The sequence below is a fragment of the Acinonyx jubatus genome, chromosome D3 (genome assembly GCF_027475565.1).
Source record: "Acinonyx jubatus isolate Ajub_Pintada_27869175 chromosome D3, VMU_Ajub_asm_v1.0, whole genome shotgun sequence".
Lineage (NCBI taxonomy): Eukaryota > Metazoa > Chordata > Mammalia > Carnivora > Felidae > Acinonyx > Acinonyx jubatus.
Window position 1 is genome coordinate 18845001 of NC_069392.1, and position 21528 is coordinate 18866528.

The following is a 21528-nucleotide window of genomic DNA, read 5'->3' on the forward strand; positions in this document are numbered from 1 at the left end:
CCCCAGAGTACAGTCTTTTCTGACCATTGGAGACAATTTCCATCTTCAGATATGGATACATAGCTGTGGCAGTGCCGGGACGCTTGGGCAGAGGGAGATGATGTGTTTAAGCCCTTGGCATTCACAATCTCACACACCGTGATAGTCCTGCAACTGCCCACCGTGCCGGTCCCATGCAGGGGTGCAGAGACCCCTGCGGGTGGCACAGCTGTGACTTGCCGTGGGCCACACAGCCAGCAAATGGCAGATCCCAGACTGGAGTCCAGGCCCGGGACCCACATCCTGCGGTCCAGCTTCCACTCCAGAGTTTCCGGCCAGCCCAGGGGGCCGGCAGTGATTGTGTACATGTCCAGAACTGACCTCAGCCCACAGCCCCCTCCACCCAGCCACTGGGGGTGCTCACTCAGGAGCTTGCTGTTTAACATTCCTGAAGAGAAGAACATTTTCCAGTGTGGACTTCTTTTCCCACTGCAAGTTATTTTTTAGAGGCTTGCTCTTGAATAAGTGTCCCTGCTGCATCTTTCTGAGGCACTGCACATAACTGTCTCAGTTTGGGCAGCGAACTTTTAGCTTTATCCCTTTAGGACACTGCCCCAGGCCCAGGAGTGCCATCTGGAGGGGCAGCACCCTTGTGCTGAGGGCAGCAGGAAGAGGTGCACTTCTAGGAGGAGGCCTTGGCAAGGCTTTGGAGAGCAGAGCAGGGCAGGTGGCCCACTCAGACCAAGAACCTGAGGCTGGCTGGGAGCGAGGGGAGAGCCTGAGGGAGGGCTATGACTGTTGAGGCTGTAGGCACCCCATCTCAGGGCCAGGAAGATGAGGAGGCTCCCTGGCAGGCCCTCCCTAGGCCCCATCCTCAGGATGTGGGGGCGAGTTGGTGGGTATGACCTGGCTCCTAAGCTGAGATGGGAAAAAATGTCAGTGAGTGGGCCCCCGCCAGGGAGGGGAGGGAGGCCACAGGGCTTGCTTCCATGGGTGCAGAGAATCTCGGGGGTGGAAGGCACCTCCTTCATTACTCTTCACTGCAACCCCATGATCCCCATCTCATGAGCAAGCTGAGGCTGAGAACAGTGACAGCCCAGGCCCAGCATCCCTCAGCCTGGGATTCCCATCCCATGGAGCCTAGCTTCAGAGAGCTCAGACCTCTCCCTGCCCCTACCCACACCCACCCACACCCAGCCTGCACCTGGCCTGGCAAGGTTTGAGGTCAGAGCCCAAACAGAGCCTGTGCTGTTGGTCGTGGGGCCCAGGGCAGACAGGAGGGGGCCTGCAGACATGACTGCCCACCTCCGCCCTGGATTTCATCCTGCTCGCTAGGCTCCAAGCAGCTGGCCCCATCCAGACCTTGCAGGAAGGAGGGGTGCTGCGTTACCCTGTTTGCAGATGAGGAATCAGAGCTGGCAAGCCCCGGGCCACTGAGCCGGGGAGTGGTGGCGTAGGGAATGAGTCCAGGGCTTAGCTCCCTGCCACGGTGCCGTCCCCCTGGACCCAGCCTACCCGCTGACAGAGCCAGGGCGTGGAAGTACCAGGGTGGGACATGGCCGCTCAGACTCCCATCTCCTCGTCTGTGAGATGGGAGGTGGGAGTGTCCAGCACTTAACACTCAAGAGTGTTGTGGTGCCACCCCTGTGTTGAGGTGGTCACAGGCCACATATCTGAGCCCCAAGGAGTAGCCCTGTGCAGCCTGGATGTGGCCTTTTCTGGGCCTAACCTCTACCAGAGCGTGTGGCTGCTCTGCCTGGCCCTCGCCGCAACTGGTGACTGCTGGACTGTTGTCACCATTGAACATTCCTATTCTGTTTCCAAAAAAAACCCACCTAGATGATAAAAACAGGAAGTAGTAGCATCATCCAACCAGGGAGGATTCCAGATGTGGGAGGTGGCAGGGGTGGAGAGCAGTTGAGGGTCTCAAAGGGGTCTTGCAACAGGGGTGGGGACAGAAGAAAGGGCAGGATGTATGTGTTTGCCTTTGCCTGCCCTCCCCAGAGCTGTGCCCATTTAGCAGCCCTTTAGCATCTACTCCCTGCCCGTTTGCCTCCCCTTCCTCGCTAGGGCTTCCTGGGTGTCCCTTCAGGCAGGTCATCGGTTCCCTTGAGGGACCTTGGGGGTCCAGAGGTGAGCTGCCCACAGCCTTTGGCCATCTGAGGCAGCCCAAGCTCGAGTGGAAGCCAGGGGGATGGATTTCCTGAGGCAATGGGCATTGGCCATAGGCCATAGGAACCCCTGTGAGGGGCTCAAACAGTACCTCCCATGGCCCAGAGATGTTTCCACACAAGAGCATATCTGATGATAAGGCTGCCGGGTTTTGCTCATGATGGATTCTTGTGAGCACGGGGCTGCTTGAAGCTCTCTGGGGGCCCGGGCTGCTCTTGAGCCCCAGAGTTGAAGGTCACATTCCTAGCCATCTTCTGTGCATGATGGCGAGGTTGCCTTGTATGGGGGTGCCTCAAGCCAGGAGCCGCTACAAGTGTGGCTGGGGCTTGTAGATGGCAGGGGGCGCTCAAGCATGGCTGGGATGGGGGGTACCACATGCTTGGTCCAAGTTGGGCCTGATCCACACATCTGCCCTGTGTACCCCATTCTGGACCAGATGGATGGTGCCCTGACCTCAGAGTATAGTTTTGCTGTTGACTTCCTGGTCCTGGCCCCTGCTGACCTCAGTTTCACCATCTCCAAAGGTGGGCCAGTGGATGAGGTCAGTGGTTTTCCAGCCTGTTTTCCAAAAGAACCCTCTCACACATGCCCCGCTGGGAAACATGAAAGGACAGCCTCTCTAGCGGACAGAAAGGGCTGGGTGCCACCTGCTTTGGCCGCCTCCCCCCCCCCCCCCCCCCGCCCTATCCAGGCTCCCAAGAAGGAGGGGCAGGAGCCCAGGAGAGGAGAGGCTGCGGGGTCTCTGCCCTGCCACCATTCTGCCAACCCAGACAAGGTGTCCCGAACTCAGTGGCCAGGCCTACTTTCTGGGGTGGCTTCAGTTTGGAAATTTGCCACCGCCTCCTCCTCCTCCTTCACCTCCTCCTCCTCCTCCTCCTCCTCCTCCTCCTCCTCCTCCTCCTCCTCCCCCCACCTTCTTTTCCACTGTTCCTCTTTGGAAAGTTTGACCAAGTTGCTTCTGAGAGAGCGGAATTGGGTTTAAAATCCAAACCAGAGCTCCAGCTCCAGGAGTCCCTGCCTGGTTTCCATGGTGACAGGCTGTGGCCACCAGTACCCCTGGGGGCGGAGCAAGGACTCCCTCACAAGGGCAGGCCCTGGCCCTGCTCCCAACCTGGCTCTACCCATACAGCTGGGTGGCCCTGGGCAAGCCAGTCAGATTTGGTAAGGCTCAGTTTCTTCATCTGCACAGTGGGGCTGACCAGACCTGCCTCATGAGGTTACAGTGGTACTGCCTGCCATGTACCCTGGGGCAGTTGTTGTACCCAGAGAGGGTCCAGAAGGGTCCCTGCAGGAGAAGGAGGGAGCTGGGGGAAGGGACCCTGATGACATAAGGCACATGGGTGACGGGGTTCACTAGGGTCAGTGGAGGAGAAGGTGAGATGGATCAGAACCAATTGGGAAGGCCTCTTGAAGGAACTATAGGAATTTGGTTGATTAAAGACAGATTTTAAAATGCTGGTCTCTGAGTATGTACAAGAAGTCTAAAATTAGGGTATTTCAGAGCAGGTGGAACTTCCCCATGAACTCCAGCCCATCACTGTGTGCCCAGCGACAGCACAGACTCACAGATTCTGTCCAGCCACAGCCCGCTCCTCCAGCTCCCCACATAGGACAAGTACAAGTAAGGGCCAGTTCTGGGCTGCAGGGGAGGCCCACTCAGCACTGGCCACGGGAGCCCCAGGCAGCAGAAGCATCTGTCGGGACCTGGCCGCCTCCGCCCCATCAGGCCAGCGCCGGGCTTTATTCCCTACCCACCTGGATCTACTTAGAGGAAGGGGGCTAGCCTTGGGCTCCACGCCTTGCTTTGGCTGAGGCTCAGGCCCAGGCTCCTCACAGGTGGGGAATGAACCTGGCCCTGCTGCAGGGGTGTGGGAAACCCAATGAGGTGGTGCTGTGGAGGCCTTTGAAATGGAAGGCTGGCCCCAAGGGTGGGAGGTGAGGCCCCCTCTCCTGAGAGACAGGAGATAGACGAGCGGGGCACAGGAGCCCACTGCCTTCAGCTTCATCCCCAGCGCTTAGCCTAGGCACCCAGAGTATACAATTTTGTGAGTCTCAGCCGTGGGTGCAGGAGAGGGGTATCTACCAGCCTCTCAGCGAGTGGAAGGGGGACAGGGAATCAGGAATGCTCCTGGAGGCCTGGACTGACCTGGAAGTTGCTCAGATTGTCAGACCAGGGAGAAGGTATTTCAGGAGAGAGAACTAAGGGAGGCGTGTGAGGTGTGAGGGTCCTGACGGGGCTCAAGGCAGACAGGGGTAGAGAGGGTGACTGGGCCTGTCCTCAAGGCCATGTGTATCTATGGTCAGCAGGCTGGCTCTGTCCTGTGGTAGTGGGGTGCCCACCACGGGTGTACTGGTAGCAGTGCTGTGGTCAAGCGGGCAGCTCTCAGAGCAGCGGGCTATGCAGTGTAGAGGAAAGGCCTGGAGAAGGGTCTGGGGGCTAGAGAGGTTAGGGAGAATGTTGGAGTAGGGCTAGAAAGAGCCCTGTGGAGTGTCAGAGGGGAGTCTGGAGGAGGGTAGGTCCTGGCCACAGAGGAATTAGACACATGTCCCCTGCAGCCTGGTGTGGCTCGGCTCATAGAAGAGTGCTGTGTTTGAGCGTAGACCCTCTGCCATGGGCCAGCAGGAGCATCCTGCAATAACAGTTTGCACATCACTCTAAAGAGGGGACGGGAGGGGTGCTGCGCTTGGATCCCATCTTCTGGTCACATCTCAAATGTGTTCTGCTTTGGGAGTACCTCTGTAGGCTGAAGACTGAGCTCTGCTCTGCAGGGTGAGTCTGGACGAGTTGGTTCCCCTTCTGAGTTATTATACACAAGATGTGAAGGGCTTCTGCTTGTGGCCATCGTTGACCAGGAGAAAGTGGTGGGCTTGCTTGGGAACACAAATGTGCACAGAGGTGTGCCAGCTGTGCCTAGGACCTCACCTCTGTCTTGTGGTTGGTGCCCATTCAGCTGGGCCTCTCCCTGCACGAGGATCCTGTGTCGGGCTACCCAGGGAAGACACCTGACAGGCGCCAGGCCACTACAGCCACTCATGGCTTGAACCTCACTCTGCTGAGGTTCCTAATACTGCCCCCTCACTTAGCAGACCAGCCAGAAGAGCCAGAGCTGCCTCCCTTCCCCACTGCCAAGCCCACAAAGGCCATTTATTAGGAACCTGGGGTCAGACGACAGATAAGACTGTCCTAGTTTTCTCAGTATGCATGTCAGACATGGCTTTTCTAGGATGCAGGCTTCCCTCCTGAGATGAAGCGGAAGCAGCTCAGCAGTCCTCCAAAGAGTGGGCGATTCTAGAAACCTGGACACAGCTCTCATTCCCAGCCCTGACGTGGGGGTGGACTCAGAGGAGCCCGATGTAAGCGCCATCTCGCTCCAAGGAGGCTCTCATGGTCCCCATCAATCACACCCAAGACCCAGCTTACCCCGAGAGGCCTCATAGCCTGCTGGCCTCCTTCTCTGCCCTGCCTCTCTCCCCCTTCTCTCTCCATAGAGGCCCCTCCATGTGGTCCCATTGGCTGTCCCTGATGTCCCAGCCCCCCCCCCCCCCCACCTGTCTCTCCATCTCTCCTATGTTCCCATCCGGGGAGATCCCTAACAGCACCTGGCCCAGATGCTGGCGTGTCTTCCCCAGGAAGCTGCCCTGTCCCTTGGCCTCGTCCTCGGTTCTCTCCCTCTGTGGCCAGCTCTGCTCCTGATCCCCAGGCTGGAAGTGCCAGGTAAGCTGAGCTGATGTAGACTGCGGCTGCAGCAGTGCCTGCCCGTGAGAGCCCTGGCGTCCATGGCGGCCTCGCGATGACTGGGATGTGGACATGGCCCTCCCAAGGCGGCCGTTTCCCTCTTAGTAAGGCACCGGCAGGAATGTATACATGCCAGAGGCCCACGTGCTGGTGCTCGTGGCACAGGCACGGCTGTCTGTCGAGGCAGACAGCCCGAGGGACAGGGATGCTTGTGTCGAGTGCTGCCCAGAGCAGCCGGGCTGTGTTTCCTGGGCGTGTCCCTTCCCTGTTCCCCACCACTGTGTCCTCACTCGTGGTCAAACAGGCAAAACAGCTGGGTTCAATGATGTCAAAGATACCTTGTAGCCATAAAGCACAGTCTAAAGAATTTCTGGGTACCAGAAGCTCTAGCATATGAGAGAGAATGAAGTGGGGTTGTAGCTGGAGGTCTGTATACCTGGGGAGGAGAAGCATGTTTCGCTGTCTTAGCTGTCTAGGAGGGGAGAAGAAGCTGGCCAGCATGAGACCGGAAGGTCCAGTGTCTTGGGCTGGCATGCTCTTGGCAGAGCGGCCGCCCAGGCACACGTCACACAGAGCCGGTGTCCCACAGCAGGGAGGCAGCTGAGCAGTAGTAAGACTTGTACCTCCAAACCAGTTAGCAGCTCAAAACTCCAAGGCTGAGGACTGGGACTGTTAACTCTGAGAATTCTTGCCACCTAAAGGCAGCATTAGACTCAGCCAAGGAGGAAGATGGGGTTAGGTCAAGTGGGGACTGAGGTAACAGCCAGCAGAAAGGAACCAGGAGTGACCTACGGGTCCATGTTGGCTCCAGTCTTGAGAAGGGATGGCTGCAGGGGCCACTAGGGCCACCTGGTCCCTCTGGGCAGCTCAACCGGCAGCGCTTTGGGCAGCAGCCCAGCTCTGGGATCTAGGCCGTGGCTTCACTGGGCCCGGAACCCACCTCTGCTAGTAGTGGGATGTGCAGGAGTGCTCACACCCACCAGCCTCGTGACCCAAAGGCCAAGCACCTATTTCCAAGGAAGGCTGTGGTTACTGCTTAAGGGGGCGGCACTGCTGTGGTGACCAGAAAGTGTCCAGGAGAGGGTGAACAGTGTCCTGTCTGCCTTTGCTGCTGGTCTGCCCCAGGGCGAGGACATGCTGACACAGAGGCTTATGGACATACACACATTCACCCATTGGCCTGGGTTCCACGCCCAGGTACCCGGCACGTCTTCCTTCCTACTTGGTAACGCAGGATGACAATGTCTGCCCTGTGGGCCAGTGTTCATCCTCTGTTGTTCCTCACACAATGCTGGCACCTTGAGACAGTTTGGACTTTGCCCTCTGACCCTCCTCACCCTCCTCCTCCTCACTTCACGTGCTCCTGACAGGGGCTACGCACACAGACAAGGCCACAGTTATTCAGTTTCACTTTCTCTAGTTCCTTCTGGCTTTGGTCACCATCCCTGGGCTTCGGGGGAGGCCAGGCCTTTAACCTAAGGGCAGCAGGCAGTTTGCATTTTAGAAATGGCTGTGGTGTAGAGAATAAATGTGGCCAGCCAGCAAAGGGTGGGGAGGTAGGGCCGGATTGGGGTTGCAAAGAGAATCACTGGCCCCCACCCCCCACCTCCCCCCCGCCCAACTTCTCAACATGAAAAAGGGTGGAGCCCTGGCCCACCTGCTTCACCATTAGCTGCCAGGGGCTGCTGGGTGGGCAGCAGCCAAGGACATGAAGGGTCCACACTTCCCAGAATTGGCCCTTAAAACCGGGGGCCTTGGGCTGGTGGTGGGGAGGTAGCTCTCAGGGCCACCTACCTGTGGCCCTCGCCACCATCATCCTCTGCACGGTGGCCCACCGATCCTGGAGCTGGAGTGGGGAAAGCCAGGGTCTGCCTGGGAAAGCCCCTGTGGTGACCAGGCAACATCCCCAGGACTTTTAGTTTCTTATGATCAATTGTCAAAATTTGCTCTGGAGATTTAAGGTCAGACATCCCTTGGAAAGGCAACGAGGCACCCTGATGGTATGGGGCTCCTCCTGCCCTGAGGCTGAGGACGCTTGGGCCCATGTGCAGCCCGGGGCCAGCGTGTCCACTTCTAACATCAGTCCTTCTCCAGGGACAGGCTGGGGCATGCCCTTCAACACCCAGGCAGGTGACGGGGGCACTCCAATCCCCAGGATTGACCAGAGCAGCCAGCCCACAGGTTAGACCAGCCTCTCCCTGCTCCCTGGGGCTCCTGCCATACTGTGGGTGAGCATGGTCTCCTGGACCCCCAAGGCTGACAGAGTGCTCACCACTTCGTTCTCGGGTGAGCTTTCAGGGGTGGCCCTGAGGTGGATGAGCTGCCATCTTGCCCGGACAGCAGTCAGAGGCCTGTGTGCTGCACGTCCAGGTGCCTTGTGAACAATTAGGACTCATGGCACTCTCCTGCATAGGGTACTGATAAGTCCCAGAAGGGGCACAAGGCTCTTTTGGGTGCAAAGAATTCTTGAGGATCTGGTGTAGGCTAGCTAGGGTCCCTTTAACAGTATTCTCACATGGAACCCCACAGAGCTTCTGATGTACCCAGGAGTGCTTCCTCCTGGGGGGTCAGGGAGGGCGACCCCCACTTTCCTGTTCTAGGCCTCAGTGCCATGGCCTGTCAGCTACAGATGGCAATGCCCATCTCATGGGGCTCTGGAGAGGGCTTGCACAATCCAGGGCTTGGGATGCTGGGTACTGTGGGGTGCCCAGGGCAGGGCTGAGGAAGCTGGAGATCACGGGGAGCACACATTGCCCCAAGGCTCTCCCCTCTGAGCCCATTCCTCATCTGTAGAATGAGCACAGTCCCCCTTCCAGGCTGCCCTAGTCTCTCTCCAGAGACTTGGCAGGGGCCTGGTATACAACCCCTCACCCACCCCGGGCCTCAGTGTGCTCCTGAGAGCACCACAAGGGCCGGTTTCCAGAGAACTACGTACTCAACACAGTTTCTTCCTGGCCTAGGTGTGATGAACCCGTGTTCTCAGCCTCCTTTGGTCTGACTCGATCTTACAGGAAGTGGATAAAGTATGAAGTGAGGTCATGAGCTGTGCAAGGCACAAGTGTCACTTGTCTGCTCCAGGCTTCTGTACAGCCAGGAGTCAACCAGCTCCAGAGCCAGCCAGGCCAAGGGACCAGGTCCTGGCCATACTGACCTTACTGCTTTGTGACTCTGAACCAGTGCCCAACCTCTCTGAACCTGTCCCCACATGTGAGTGTCAAATGATGATATGCATGTAGATGGTGAAGGGCTATTGTGATTCCAGTGGCATGTGGGTTTAGAACTCCTTGTCTGAGGCTCGACCTGTGGTGAGCACTCGGTCAGGAGACCCCCGTCCTCACATAGCCTTGGGGTGGCTTGTGCTGCTTGTCTCCTTGCAGGCGAGTGACCCCGAGAACAGAAACCTGGTTCTCCCAGGGCCTGGCAGGGAGTAGTAGTCCCCCAGGGGGTGCCAGACACTGCCTCTGTGTCCCCCATCCCCAGGAGGGAGGGACGGAGGGCAGAGTGCAACATCCCCTTGGCTGAAGGGGTAAGGTTGGCTCCAAGCCTGTAGGGACTACAGATACCTGGCAGGGTCACGTAGCAGGACAGAGAACACTAGTGCGCAGGAGCTAGCCTGAATGTAGGATGGGTGGAAACAAGCCGGCTCAGGGAGATGGCACCGGGACAAGTGTCACCAGGATGGGGGCCAGGTGGATCTGAAGCTTCTGGGTGTGGGGGGAGGGAGGAGGAAGTGAGGAGCTCGTGGGGCTGAGGTGGTGAGAGAGGAGCTGGGAGGGGGGGTGCTGGTGGCAGGCCAGGGCTTGACGCAGCATCTCGTCATCCACTATCCCCTCCTGTGCTTGACCTCTCCTCACCTGGGACGGGAGGATCAGCTGGTAGCTGGTGGACAGCCCTGGAGCAGCATGCCCCACAGTGCTGTGTGCACACTGGAGCTGTGGGTCCTGGGGGCATGTGGTATGTTCTTGGGTGAGGCTCTTCCCTCTGCTCCCATTCCTCATCTGTAGGATGAGCACAGTCCCCCTTCCAGGTTGCCCTGTGCTGAGAGGGAGGCATGCTACTGCCCTTCTTGGAATTCAGAGTCTGAGAAGGGATCCCGAACCTACCCTGCTTCTGTCTAGCCTCCATACTCCCACCGCCTTGACCCAGGGCCTTCTCCTGGCTCAGCCTTACAACCCAACTGGAAGATGAGGCCCCTGCCAGCTGTAAAGGCCGCTGGGGGACTGCCATGGCATCTCTGTTCTGCCCTTCCCCCTGAGGATGTTACTGGGAAAGTCTTTACTCCACCTCTCACTGCCCCATTGGATCGGCAAGGACAGCTCAGTGTAGCTGCGTGTCTCCACACACCCACTCCTCTGCCCTCCACGGGGCCTTCGCCTGGCACAACTCCAGGGGGCGCCATTCACATAGCGACCGCGTGCGGGGTGAGGGCTGCCACGGCCCTCCGCACTCCCTGCCGCCTCTACACCGCTTGGTCCGGGGCCTTTGAGACCCACAGCCCCCCTCCCCCCGCGGTGAGGGCTGCACCCCACGTCGGGTGGGCAGTCCACCACCGCCGGCGCGCACCGGGCCAGGGAACCTGCGAGGATTGGCCGGCAAAAGTCAGTTGTGCTGCTGGGCCCGCTTCCAGGCCAAGCGAGGGAGCGAGTGCCCGCGCCCCGTCCGGCTCTGCCCGCCCCGCCCCGGCCCGCCACGAGCGAACGAGCCTCCGCGGCCATGGCCCGGCGCCCGCCCTAGCTCCGCTGCACAGATGCCACGGCGGAGCCGGCGGGTAGGAACTTGACCGGGGCCGGGGGGCGGGGGCCTGGGCCGCAACCGCCTCTCCTCTGCCCGCCGGCTCCCCGCTTTCCGAGGCTTTTGCTCAGCCCTTCCTAGGTCGGCTCGGGCGGCCACCCCCCGCCCCGGCCCCCAGCCCGCTAGGCGCAGCAGGAAGCCCGCGGGCCGTGGTTTCCCGGGCGCCGCTGCGGAGGAAGTCGGCCGGCGGCGGGGCCGCGGCGCTCCCATGCCCCCGAGCCGGCGCCCTGCACAGCGTCAGGTGGGCGGCCGGGCGGGCCGGGACGGCGGCGCACGGAGGCGGGAGGCGGGCGGCGGGCACCGGCGGAGCCCGCACCCGTACCCGCGCCGCCGGGGGAGAAGCCCGCGCAGCGAGCCCCGGGCGAGCCCAGCCCGACCCAGCCCGACCCAGCCCGGGGCCTCCAGCTGGCGCGCCGGGGTGTGCGCTGCTCTGCGCTGCACCGCGCGAAAGCGAAAGCCAAAGCCGCTCTCCCGCCGCCGGCCCGAGCAACTTCGCGGCGGGCGGCGCCCAGGAGGAGCAGCGCAGGGCCGCTCCCGGGGATGGTGAGCGGGCCGGCCGGGTGGGCAGCGGCGCCCGGGCGCGGTGCTTCCCCAGCTATAAATAGCTGTTGTGCGGGGGCGGGAGGATGGTGCCGGCGGTTTGAGAGCGCCTAGCCTGTTCCGAGCCCTGAGCCGGGCCAGGACCTTGCCCCGCGGCAGAATGAGAGGGAGGGTGTCGAGGGGCGCGGGGCGGGGGTGCGGCACACGCAGGCGGGGCCGCGGTGGAGTTGTCAGGCTGGGCTCCCCCACGCACTTAGTTGTTTGTTGTTTCTGCTTTTCTCCGGGAGGGGGAGGGGAGGGACAGCCTGGCAGTTCTGGGGACCCAGTGTGCGACGTCTCATTTGGTAGAAGAGGCTGGAAGCAGGCGGGCACCAGCTGCAAGCAAATTGCAGGCTTCCCCAGCCCCTGCCTGTGCTGGGGACTCATTACCTGTGGATGGCGCGGGGAATCCCTTGCCCTCGGGAGCCCAGCCAGGACCGCTGGTTGGGTGGAGGGCAACGGCGCCCCTGGCGGTTTTGTACAACCCTGCGGCCAGAGAGCCGGCCCTGATGGGTCTGCAGTGGAAGCCGCGGGGAGGCGGGTGCTGTTCAACCTCACCTACCTCCACCTACCTCTGGCTGCGCTGCCAACCTTAGGCCTGGAGCAGGACAGTGGTTACAAGTGCTGTGGGAGGGACAGGGCCCTTAGGTCTTCAAGGCATCAAGAAGATGGGGAGTCCTGGCCCCAAAGGCCTCAGAACTCCTCAGGAGGGTGGCTCCTGAAGGAGATGGAGCTATCTGGAGTAGCTATGGGAGAGGTGCTGCCCTGCCAGCCTGGCTCTGTCTGTGATGCTCGCCTTACTTGGGGACACGGGGTGGAGTGAGAAGAGTAGAGTTGTCTGAGTTTTGCTGTAGTTTCAGCTCCCTGTTGGCTGTGTGCCCTGGGACGAGTCTCTCCCTGTGAGCTCTAAGTGAAACCCCATGTTGTAGAAGGTGCACAGGCACCCTCTGGGTGCCATTGGCCCCCCAGGGCTCCCAGGCACCCAGCGCAGCTCTACATGCTCTCTCCAAGTAGTCTTGCTGTTTGGGAGGCTCGTATGGGTATGCTGGTGACAGAGGTCTCCCTAAGACTTTGGAGAATGCTGGTATTCTTCCCAAGGCTGCTCCCGACCTGAGGGCCTACAGTCCAGATTCCATCCTGGCTTAGCTTGGGGGTCGGGCTGCCTCGCTGAGGCTGGACGCTGGAATATTTTTCTGTTTCTCTGGGGGGAGAGGCTCTAATCTACCCCAGCACCCCTCCCTACTGAGGGGTTCCAATCACCCGCATGGAAGCTGGTCCTCGGCTGGAAGCAGGCTGCTCCCACAGCCCCAAGCCCGCTGCTCCTGGGAATAGGATGCCAGCAGGCTGCCCGCCCTCGCCTGTTTGGAGCGATGAGTCACCACTGCACCCATGCTGCGGGGGGGCGGGGGGTGCTGCTGCAGGAATCCCTCTGCCCAGGGAACGGGTTCTCCCTTGGGTGCTGGGTGCTCATAGCACTATGTTTTCTGTGAATAGAAATGTTGGGGCTGAGCAGCCCTGGGAGGCCTGTTCACCTGTCATACTGTGGCACATGGGGCTAGCTTGGGACTGGGAAGGCCCAGGATGATGGACTGCTTGCTCCCCCTGCACCCGCCTCCTGTCATAGGTCAGACACCCAGGCCCTGCTGCTGCCCCTCTTTTGTTCTCCTGCACGGAACACTCCAGGTGATAAGGTCGACCCTCAGGGGCTGCCCATTTCAACTCCACTTGGCAGAGGCTCCTCCTCCTCTGGCTCCTGCACCTTCTTGGCTCTTCTCTGGCTTTCCCTGAACACCCCATCCCTGAAGTCCTTACTTTCTCAGCCCATTACTCCTTGTACCAGCCTTTCTTCTCTCCCTTCACCCTAGATGCACATGTGTCTATTTGTCCCATTAGCAGGGGACCCCTCTGGTGGGTGTGCCTGACCCATCCATGTGATTCTTGGTTCCTGGGATGTACTTGGCTTACTGCGCAATTGCCGGGCTCATCTGCCCTGGCAGACCCAGGGGCCACTCTGGAGCAACTTCTGAGGTGGGCCTCCCCAGCACCCAGAGGGGATTCATCTGGGGCATAGACTCTCCAGAGTCTGTTCAGGCCTTGGCTCATGCTGGGGACTCACTCAGAGCCACCCTAGGGCTACACTGCGGTTGAGGACACTTGGAGGCCAGGGTTTATGGCTTTGACCTGGAATATTCCTTTTCTGGAGGCTCCTCGGGCAGGCCCCACGGGCCCACGTCCCTGTCTGCCTAGTTTGACTCTCCTGTGGAAGGGCTTTCCTTCCACCCAGGAGGCCAGGTTCTGTTTAAGGGGCCTGACGTGCCAGTGAGCCAGAGCCACCCGTGGGCAGCTCAGCATCTGGGAGGCCATGATGGGGCAGGCTAGGATTCAGGTCCTTGGGACTGGCTATTGACTTCAAGAGCTAGGTCAGCCCTTCTAACCACTCTGTTAGCAACTCCTGGTCAGGTAGGGGAGGCCTGAGAAGGCCCCAGGCAGACGTGGGCCCCTCTGGGTGAAGCAGCGTTGGGTGAGCTGGAGAGGGCCCACTGTGTGTCGCAGACACCGCCTGCCCAGCTGCCCGCCTGCTCAGCGGACTGAGCACCCCTAGGTCTCTCACAGTGCTCTTGGCATCTGACCGCTTTTCCCCCTTTAGTTCCTCCCCAACGCACCCAAGCCCGGCTCCTTTGTGGCCTTTCTGGGTGCTCCCAGGGGTGGCTACTTTCTCCTCTATCCTCCTGCTTGAGCCTCACTGGGTGCCCTGGCTGGGCATGACCCCAGTAATAGCAGAGCGGGGAAGGGACATCTTGAGTCCTATGGGTAGGGCAGCAGGGGACAACGAGAGGAGCCCGGCCAAGTTGTGGAAGACCGAGGCTGGAGGCCATGCCCCAAACAGGGGCTCAAGGGACTAGATTATGAAGTCTCTGAGACATTCAGAAGTACTGGTGCAGGACACTCACTTGCCATCCCTCTGCCAGTGGGCACTCCAGTCCCAATCTGCTCTCTCGGGGGGGGGGGGGGAGGGGGGGCGGCGTTCTCAGGTCTTCAAAGGCCCTGGCTCAAAACTGAAGTGATTTGGTGTCACTGCTTAGTTCTGTGTTTCTGTTTCTAGTCTGTAAATCACAGATCACGTTGATGATCTTTTGTACCTTTGTAAGCATTCAGAGAGGATCTGAAGGAGGGTCTGGTTCCTGAGTCTGGTCCCATACCAGGTCACTGGGTAGCCTTGGGCAGGCTGTCCAAACAGTTCTTCCCTCTAGAAAATGAGGGGTGCGTCGATTACATACTCGAACAGTCCCTGCCAGTGTGGGTTTGGGATGAATCAGAGTCTCCATCCGGTCCCTATGGCCTGAGCTTCATCCACACAGTGACAAGCCTTTGCCCTGGGTCTGAGTGCGGCTCAGATGGAGCAGTGCCTAGTCAGGCACATCTCCCACCTGCCTCCTTCTCTGCCTTGGCATCTCCAGGCCACTTGTTTTCCTGGGGGGCCTTTGCCTGTGCCCTTAGAGTGCAGGAAGCCCCAGGGAGAGCCATTACTGAAAGGTGGGGTCCGTGAAGGTGGCAGGTGCATCTGGGATCCCCAGAACGACCTCGGGGCATACCATTGAGAACGGCCTGAACGGTGGCCTCGCACAGGGTAGTTGGGGCTACTGTGAGAATCAAAACCTGCCGTTTGGGGCCGCCAAGCTCAGCATTGGCCCTGAGCCAGGTGAAGAGGCTGTGCTGGTAGCCCTGCAGGTGTGCAGGGAGCCAGGGGTCCAGGAGCCTGGATGGGCAAGACCTTCTGGCCCACACTGAGGCAGTTAGGGAGGTGTGGGCTGGCCAGCTGATGGGGAATCTGGGGAGAGAGGAGTCTCTGCCCCTCTAGGAAGAAGCTTCCCCCAGACTCCAGTGTGCTGGAGACATCATGAGCCTTAGGACTGAGCACGACCTTAGCCTGGCAGCCAGGAGTGTGCTCCATGCCAGCAGGGGCATCTGCTATCCATCCCTGAGGTGCCACCTGCCAAGATTTTGGTGACCAGAAGCCAAGGCCTCGTGGCCTTCCTGCTCAGACACCAGCCTCGCCCTGCTTTCCAACCCCCTTTGTGAGTGGACAGTGTGTTCATGGGCAAGGGCACCGGTTGGCCCGGCAGCACCCCACCCCTTCCACCAACCCAGCTCTCAGCTCCCGTGGGAAAGCTTCCCTGGTCTCCAAGGGCCTCCAACCATGCCAGCCAGCCCCACCCTCCATGAACCTCCAGGTTTGCTCCAGTGTGGGGCTCAGTTTCCGAAGCTCTCTTTCCTTAAGAGCAGTAGGAAGATGCCCAAGTCTCAAGGCTACAGGGAGGGTTTGGTAACTTGTCTCAAGCACTCAGCACAGAGTCTGGGGCTCCATGAATTATTCAGGTAGTTATAGTCTGTCTCAGTGACCTCATCTGCCAGCCAGGAGCCTGGAACCACTTGGATGGGTTGGGGGTCGGCTGAGATGCTCCCGAGGAGATGCACATAGGTGGAGCTTTGAGCACAGTCCCAATGTTTCTGAGTGCTCTGAGGCTGCTGCTGTATGCCCCCAACTGCCCACAGCTCTCCAAGCACGCACCATCCCAGCCAGGAATTGGGTGTGCCTGCACTCTGGCGGAGGGGAGTCTTGGGGTGCAGCCAGAACTGCAGGACAGGAGGGCAGCTGGGGAGGGCACAGGGGAGAAGCAGGAGGGGCCCTGAGTCATGCCCCCCCAGGCCCCACCTGGCACCAGTGTTGCCTTCCTGCCTCACAGGTGAGCCCCGTTCCAGATCCTCCTCATGGGTCCCCTGCTGCCCCTGGCTCCCACTCCTGCCACTCGCCCATCTGCGATCCTGTTTTGGCCTGTCCTTCAGCCCCCAAGTGCCGGCCTCCCCTCTTCTCGGGCACTGCTGCCCACTCCCTTCTTATCAGATCCCCTCTTCCTCCCTCTCAGATGCCTCCTGGCACATCCCCTGTACCCTTCCTGAAGCCTGTGCTTGTGGCCTCTGCTGCTGCAGGTGGAGCCTGACTGTGCCCCTTCCGCCAGTGTGCAGACATCCCTTTCCCAGTGCATTCCCCTCCCTGGGAGCTCCCCGGTTTTCTTAGGGGCTTCATAGCCCTCCCTAGGCACAGCCTGGCAAGGCTGTCGTTCCCCGAGGGGCAGTACGTGGGGGTGTGCTTTGTCTTCTTCCCCTCTGTAGCAGGGCGGGAAGTGTTCCACTTGTCTTGGGGCTGCTGGTATCGTGGGGGCTCTGGCTGCAAACACAGAAGCCCAGCGCTGCCTGCTCAGGCAGAAGGCAGAGCCTTGGCTTGCTTGCCACCCTGCCAGCTTAAGACTCTGCCTGGTGGCTCCACGCCCTCGGGCCAGCTGTCCCTGGAGGCTAGCTGCATGTCTGCAGGAACCTCCCCAGGGCTTATGGTGCCTGTAGTTCCCTCCTGATTTTCCGTGGACTCTGCCTGATGTGTTTGGTCTTCCTTTCTGAAATAGCTGGCGGTATGTTACGTCTGCGTGCGCATATCTGGAAAGGAATGGGTTAACAGAGAACCCTCATGTAAAAGGATCCAAACCATGCTCTGAAACGTGTGGTACAAAGTAGACCTATCCTCAGGGGGTGCGTCCAGAGCCCTGTCCCTCTGTCCGTCCTCAGGGATTGGCCGAAAGCTGTTTGGGAGTCTGGCTCCTGAGCATAGGAACCCTCGTCTCCTCCCAGAGTGATCCCCACAGATGTGCCTAGCTGGTGCAGAGTGGCTCCGGTGGAAAGTGGCCCACTGGCCCCAGACGTGAGGAGGGAATCCACATGCACTCCGGGCTTGGCTACCATCCACCAGCGTGGCTGGGCGCTCGCTGCCCCTCAGTGGGCCTCCGGTTCCCACCTCCACAATAAGCAGTTTCAGCCAGCTGAGTGTGCTTTAAAATGTCCATGATTGTATAACTCAGATGCCACTGGATTCGTCAGTGCCGGCTGGAAGCAGCATCCCGGGAATCAGGAACCGGGTGCAGGAGGAACGGCAGGGGTGGGGAGGGCGGTCCCAGAGGGTGAGACAGGCAGGCCAGTGGCGCCATGGCGTGACAGGGAGCGGGTGGTAGGCAGACCCCCCCATCGCTGTGCATCCAGAAGGCGTCTCATCTGAGGCATTGCCTTGCTTCAGCCCCCGCCTTCATCTGCTTGCTGGTGGCTACCACCGGTGCCAGGCTACCTACCCCTCACAGTCCCAGGCTGGCCCACTTCAGGGGGTGGCTTGGTGGGCCCTCCAGAGTGGTTTCCTCAGCATGCTCACTGGGCCGTTTTGGCACATCCCATCCCTTCTCCAAAAGAGACACCAAACAGGTAAATGCCCTGTGTCTTTGATTCCAGAACTTGGGAGCAAGAGTGGGAATTTGGGATCCCCTCTCTGCAGGGGCCCTATCCACACACCCCCACCTTCTGCCAAGTCTGCTGTGGCCACCTGGTCCACCCTGCAGAGGGCCAAATGTGTTTTACCTCTGGCATCGCTTTCTCAGCCCCTTCTTTTTCAGGGGAGAGAGGAGAGCTAGCTCTTGCCCCACCAGGAACTTGGCCGGATATGCCCCTGAGCAGCCCAAAGTCCTGCCAGCCCTCAGGGAGCGTGTTGCTGACTCGCCATCATTGCCTTTTGCAAGGAGGTGTGCCGCCACCCCCCACCCCCACCCCCACCCCCCAGTGCAGGGCTCATGTGCACACCCAGAGCTCTGAAGGGCATTCATTTCCCTGGGAGCAGAATTGTTTCCCACTTAGCCTGGAAAATCTCCAGGGTGAGGGACTGGTGGGGAGGTGGGTGAGCTGGGCTTCTCTGCGAGCAGGAAGCCCTTCTCAAGCTGGGCCCCTTGCCTCTGCCAGCTTTGTGTCGGGCCCCTGGGGACCTGGAGCTGAAGCACACCTGCCCCCACTTAGGACACATTCCTAGCCACCGGCCCACCACCCCCTGACCATCTGAGGGGCTGCCCCCAAGTGGTCCTGGCAGAGGCTTAGGAGGGCAGCAAGCCAGGAGGGCTTCAGAGAGGAGATGACCTCACAGCCAGGCTTGGGAGGACACAGGAAAACTGGCTGGGCAGAGGAAGTGAGAGGGCGCCTGAAAAAGTGAGAAGGGTAAAATTCACGGCTCTATGAGGGGGCATGGTGAGTGTCCCGAGTCCAGGGATGGGGCAAAGGCCAGTGAGGCTTAGGTTTCCGCTGAGGTAGATAAAGGAGCTGCCTTGTCAAGGATATAAGCAGTGAGGGATGCGGCCACACCATCCTTTTCTTAACTTGTCCTGGCCCAGGCCAGGTGGATGAATGGGGAGCAAGAGTCGAAGGAAGAGGCAAGATGAGGCTCGAGCCGGAGTAGGAATGTTAGGGGCATAAGGTGCAGGCTTGGGTGCCAGGGAGGGGCAGGGGTGCGGGGACAGCCTGGGGATCCAGCACAGTGTGAAGAAACCTTTTCTAACAATCTACCAAGGATGAAACGGGCTACCTCCAGAGGTGGTAAGCTCCTGAGATGTACAGGCTGAAGCTGGTGCCCACCAGGTGTGTTGTGGGGCCAGGCATTGGGGCCCAAGCACCCCAAGTGCCTGGAGCCTCCTGAGGCTTTGGCGCCATGTCTGAGGCCCCCGTGACACTTGCTTCTGCCCACCTCACAGCCAGGCTCACCCCGAGTCCCTGGCAGAGGTGACATGGGAGGAACAGGGCCACTTTCCCAGGGGAGGGGCCAGAAAAGTCAGCACCTCTGTCCTCACACAGCCACCCCCAAACACGATTTGAAGGAAGAAGTGTGAGTCTTCCATTCATCCTCCCCAGTGGCTCCCCCAAGGAGAGCAGGGGACCTTCCACCCTTAGCTGCTCATCAGGCAGCTGGGAGAGACCTTCTGAGCCCGGATCAAGGTGCACTGGGAGGAGTGACCGCTGATTGTTCTTTGAGTCTTCAGAGGTTTTGCCAGGGAAGAGGGAGGCATTCAGTGAAATCCAGGGTCATCCTGGACCCTTGTGGGTTGAGGGTGCAGAGCAGAGCATGCCCCTCTGTGCCTTAAGGAAGAGTGAGATCCGGGAGCAGTGGGGTCACACCCAGATCTCTGGCTTAACCCTGGGCCGGCTCTGGTGCACACCTGCAATGTCGTGGCATGTGGTGGGACTGTGCTTCCAACTCTCCCCCTCTCCTGTTAGGTGCAGGAAGGAGCTGGGGGCCAGGGGTGGAGGGCCAGAGCAGGTGATGGAGGCTTCCTTCTGAGCTGGTTGGCTGGTCCAGCTTGTGCTCAGAGCTGTGGTGGTGGTGAGGGGCCAGCTGTGGGACTGCCTCTCATGCTGTGTGACCCTGAGGGAGTTGCTCCTCATCTCTGTGACATAGAGATGTCACGATGTCATGATGACATAGCTGTGTCAGCCTATGATGCAGAGCATGGTGACGTCTGCAGTGCCTCGGGAGAAAGAACCAAGCTCTTCTTCAGCCTGGTGGGTCTGGTGGACAACAGAGAGGGCACCTCCCAGCCCCTGCCACACATCTGGGGTACAGTGTCAGGGACACACTGGCCAGACAGCTGTCCAAAGCTGCCCCTCGTCCTCTCAAGTGGCAGCTTTTCCTGAGCTGCTGCAGAAGCCACCTGTGCCCAGTGGGAAGATACAGCGTTGGTATCAGTGCCCTAGATGTGGGTGGCCTCAGCCTCCTGGTTTTGTCTAGGCCGGGAGGCAGCTGGTGCCTTATTTGGTACTGCCTGGGATAAAGAGTAGTTGCCAGCCTTCACACAGTGCCCCGGCCTGCTCAGGGGGTGGGGGGAGCAGTTCTCTGCGCCCGGTGTGAGCCCAGTGACCCAGTGTGGAGGCTCTGGGGGCTTGGAGTTGCAGGTTTTAGGCTCCTCTCTTGCTTAAGTGGCTCAGGGCTGGAGGTGCCCTGGTTTTCTTCCTGGGACTGCTGGAGCCGGGAGTTAGTCACTGAGCACCCACGGGAATAGAGCCCTGGGAAGGGCACTCCCTGGGTACCCTTCTGTGGGCCCCGGGTGCAGGAGGCAGCATTGCCCACAGCCCTGGTCTGGGCAGGAATTTCTGGGCAGGAATTTCTCTAGGGTGTTGGCTTCAGGAAGCCACATGTGAGCCTGCCTGCTCCTTCCAGGTCCCCAAAGTCCTGCCCCAGAGACATAAATCCTAATGTCCAGGTCCTGCAGCCTCAGGCCTGCTCAGAAGGTATGAGCTTCTGTTCACTTATAATTCACTCCCTTGGTCATCCTTTCCTTCACTACGCCTGGACTGGACCCGAGTGTGTCTCAGATACCATGCTGGGTGTGGGGATGCCACAGGGAACCAGACATGGAGCTGCCGATGAGCAGGGTGCCAGGTGCAGGGGTGGGCTAAGCACGGGCTGAGGGAGACCGTGGCGGGTATCCTTAGAGCTGGCCCTGCTCCAGCACAGCCTTCAGACAGTGAGGTTGGATGGCTGAGAAGTGGAGGAGGGGGTCCTGGCCACAGCATACACTGCACAAAGGCGGGTTCAAGGAAACCTGGGCATCCAGCAAGCTGCAGGTCATTTTCAGCCCAGCTCTCCATTCTCTGGGTGCCGCTGGAGGGAATGCACATGGGTGGGGCCCAGGCTTGAGCGTGTCTGGCCAGCAGCAGCCAGAAGTTCACGTTGGCCACCTTTTGACCCATCAGTTCAGCTCTAGGAATTGGTCTCATGGCTGAGTCAGCACCTGGGCAGAGGCGCAGAGGCATTAGACTTCTCCCACTGGTTGCATTTAACTGAGGGGACACAGCCTGTGTGCTTCCTGTAGGGAACAGAACAAGTAAACACATACCTTGCAGCCATTCAGAAGAGGAGAGTGCAGAATAATGCGTGTATTCTTTGCCACCATCCGTGGAGGGAAGTAGATGGGGGTGACCACGCTCCCACTTCCCTTGGGATAGCAAGAGGGGTCCGAGGCACCCTGGATTGGGCAGAGTCCCCTGTGGTATCATGGCAGGCTCCAGGTGCAGCAGCCCACCTCACACGCCTGCCTCTGTCCATTTCACAGGGCATCTGGCGGATCCCCGTGGACGAGATCGACCGGCCGGGCAGCTTTGCCTGGCACATGAACCGCTCCATTGTGCTGCTGCTCAAGGTGCTGGCCCAGCTCCGGGACCACAGCACCCTGCTGAAGGTGTCCTCCATGCTGCAGCGGACCCCGGACCAGGGCAAGTGAGTGCAGCCACCCGGCCCGGTGTGTGGTCAGCCCCATGGGGGCAGCTGGTGCTGCCGTGGGTCAGAGCATGGGTGCACACACAGGCTGGAGCCCCTCATCTGCCCAGGGCATTTCTCCACTGGTTGTGGAGCCTAGACCCAC

The 21528-nt window shown here is 60.0% G+C and overlaps 1 protein-coding gene across 6 annotated transcripts in view; it reads left to right on the forward strand.

Moving 5' to 3' along the window:
- CABIN1 (calcineurin binding protein 1) overlaps positions 1–21528 on the forward strand; it is a 152873-nt gene that overhangs the window by 117209 nt on the left and 14136 nt on the right. For all 6 annotated transcript variants that reach the window (XM_027044097.2, XM_053205910.1, XM_053205911.1 and 3 more), the window contains one exon: positions 21220–21383. In XM_027044097.2, coding sequence (XP_026899898.2) covers positions 21220–21383 — 164 coding nt within the window. The remainder of the gene's footprint in view (positions 1–21219; positions 21384–21528) is intronic.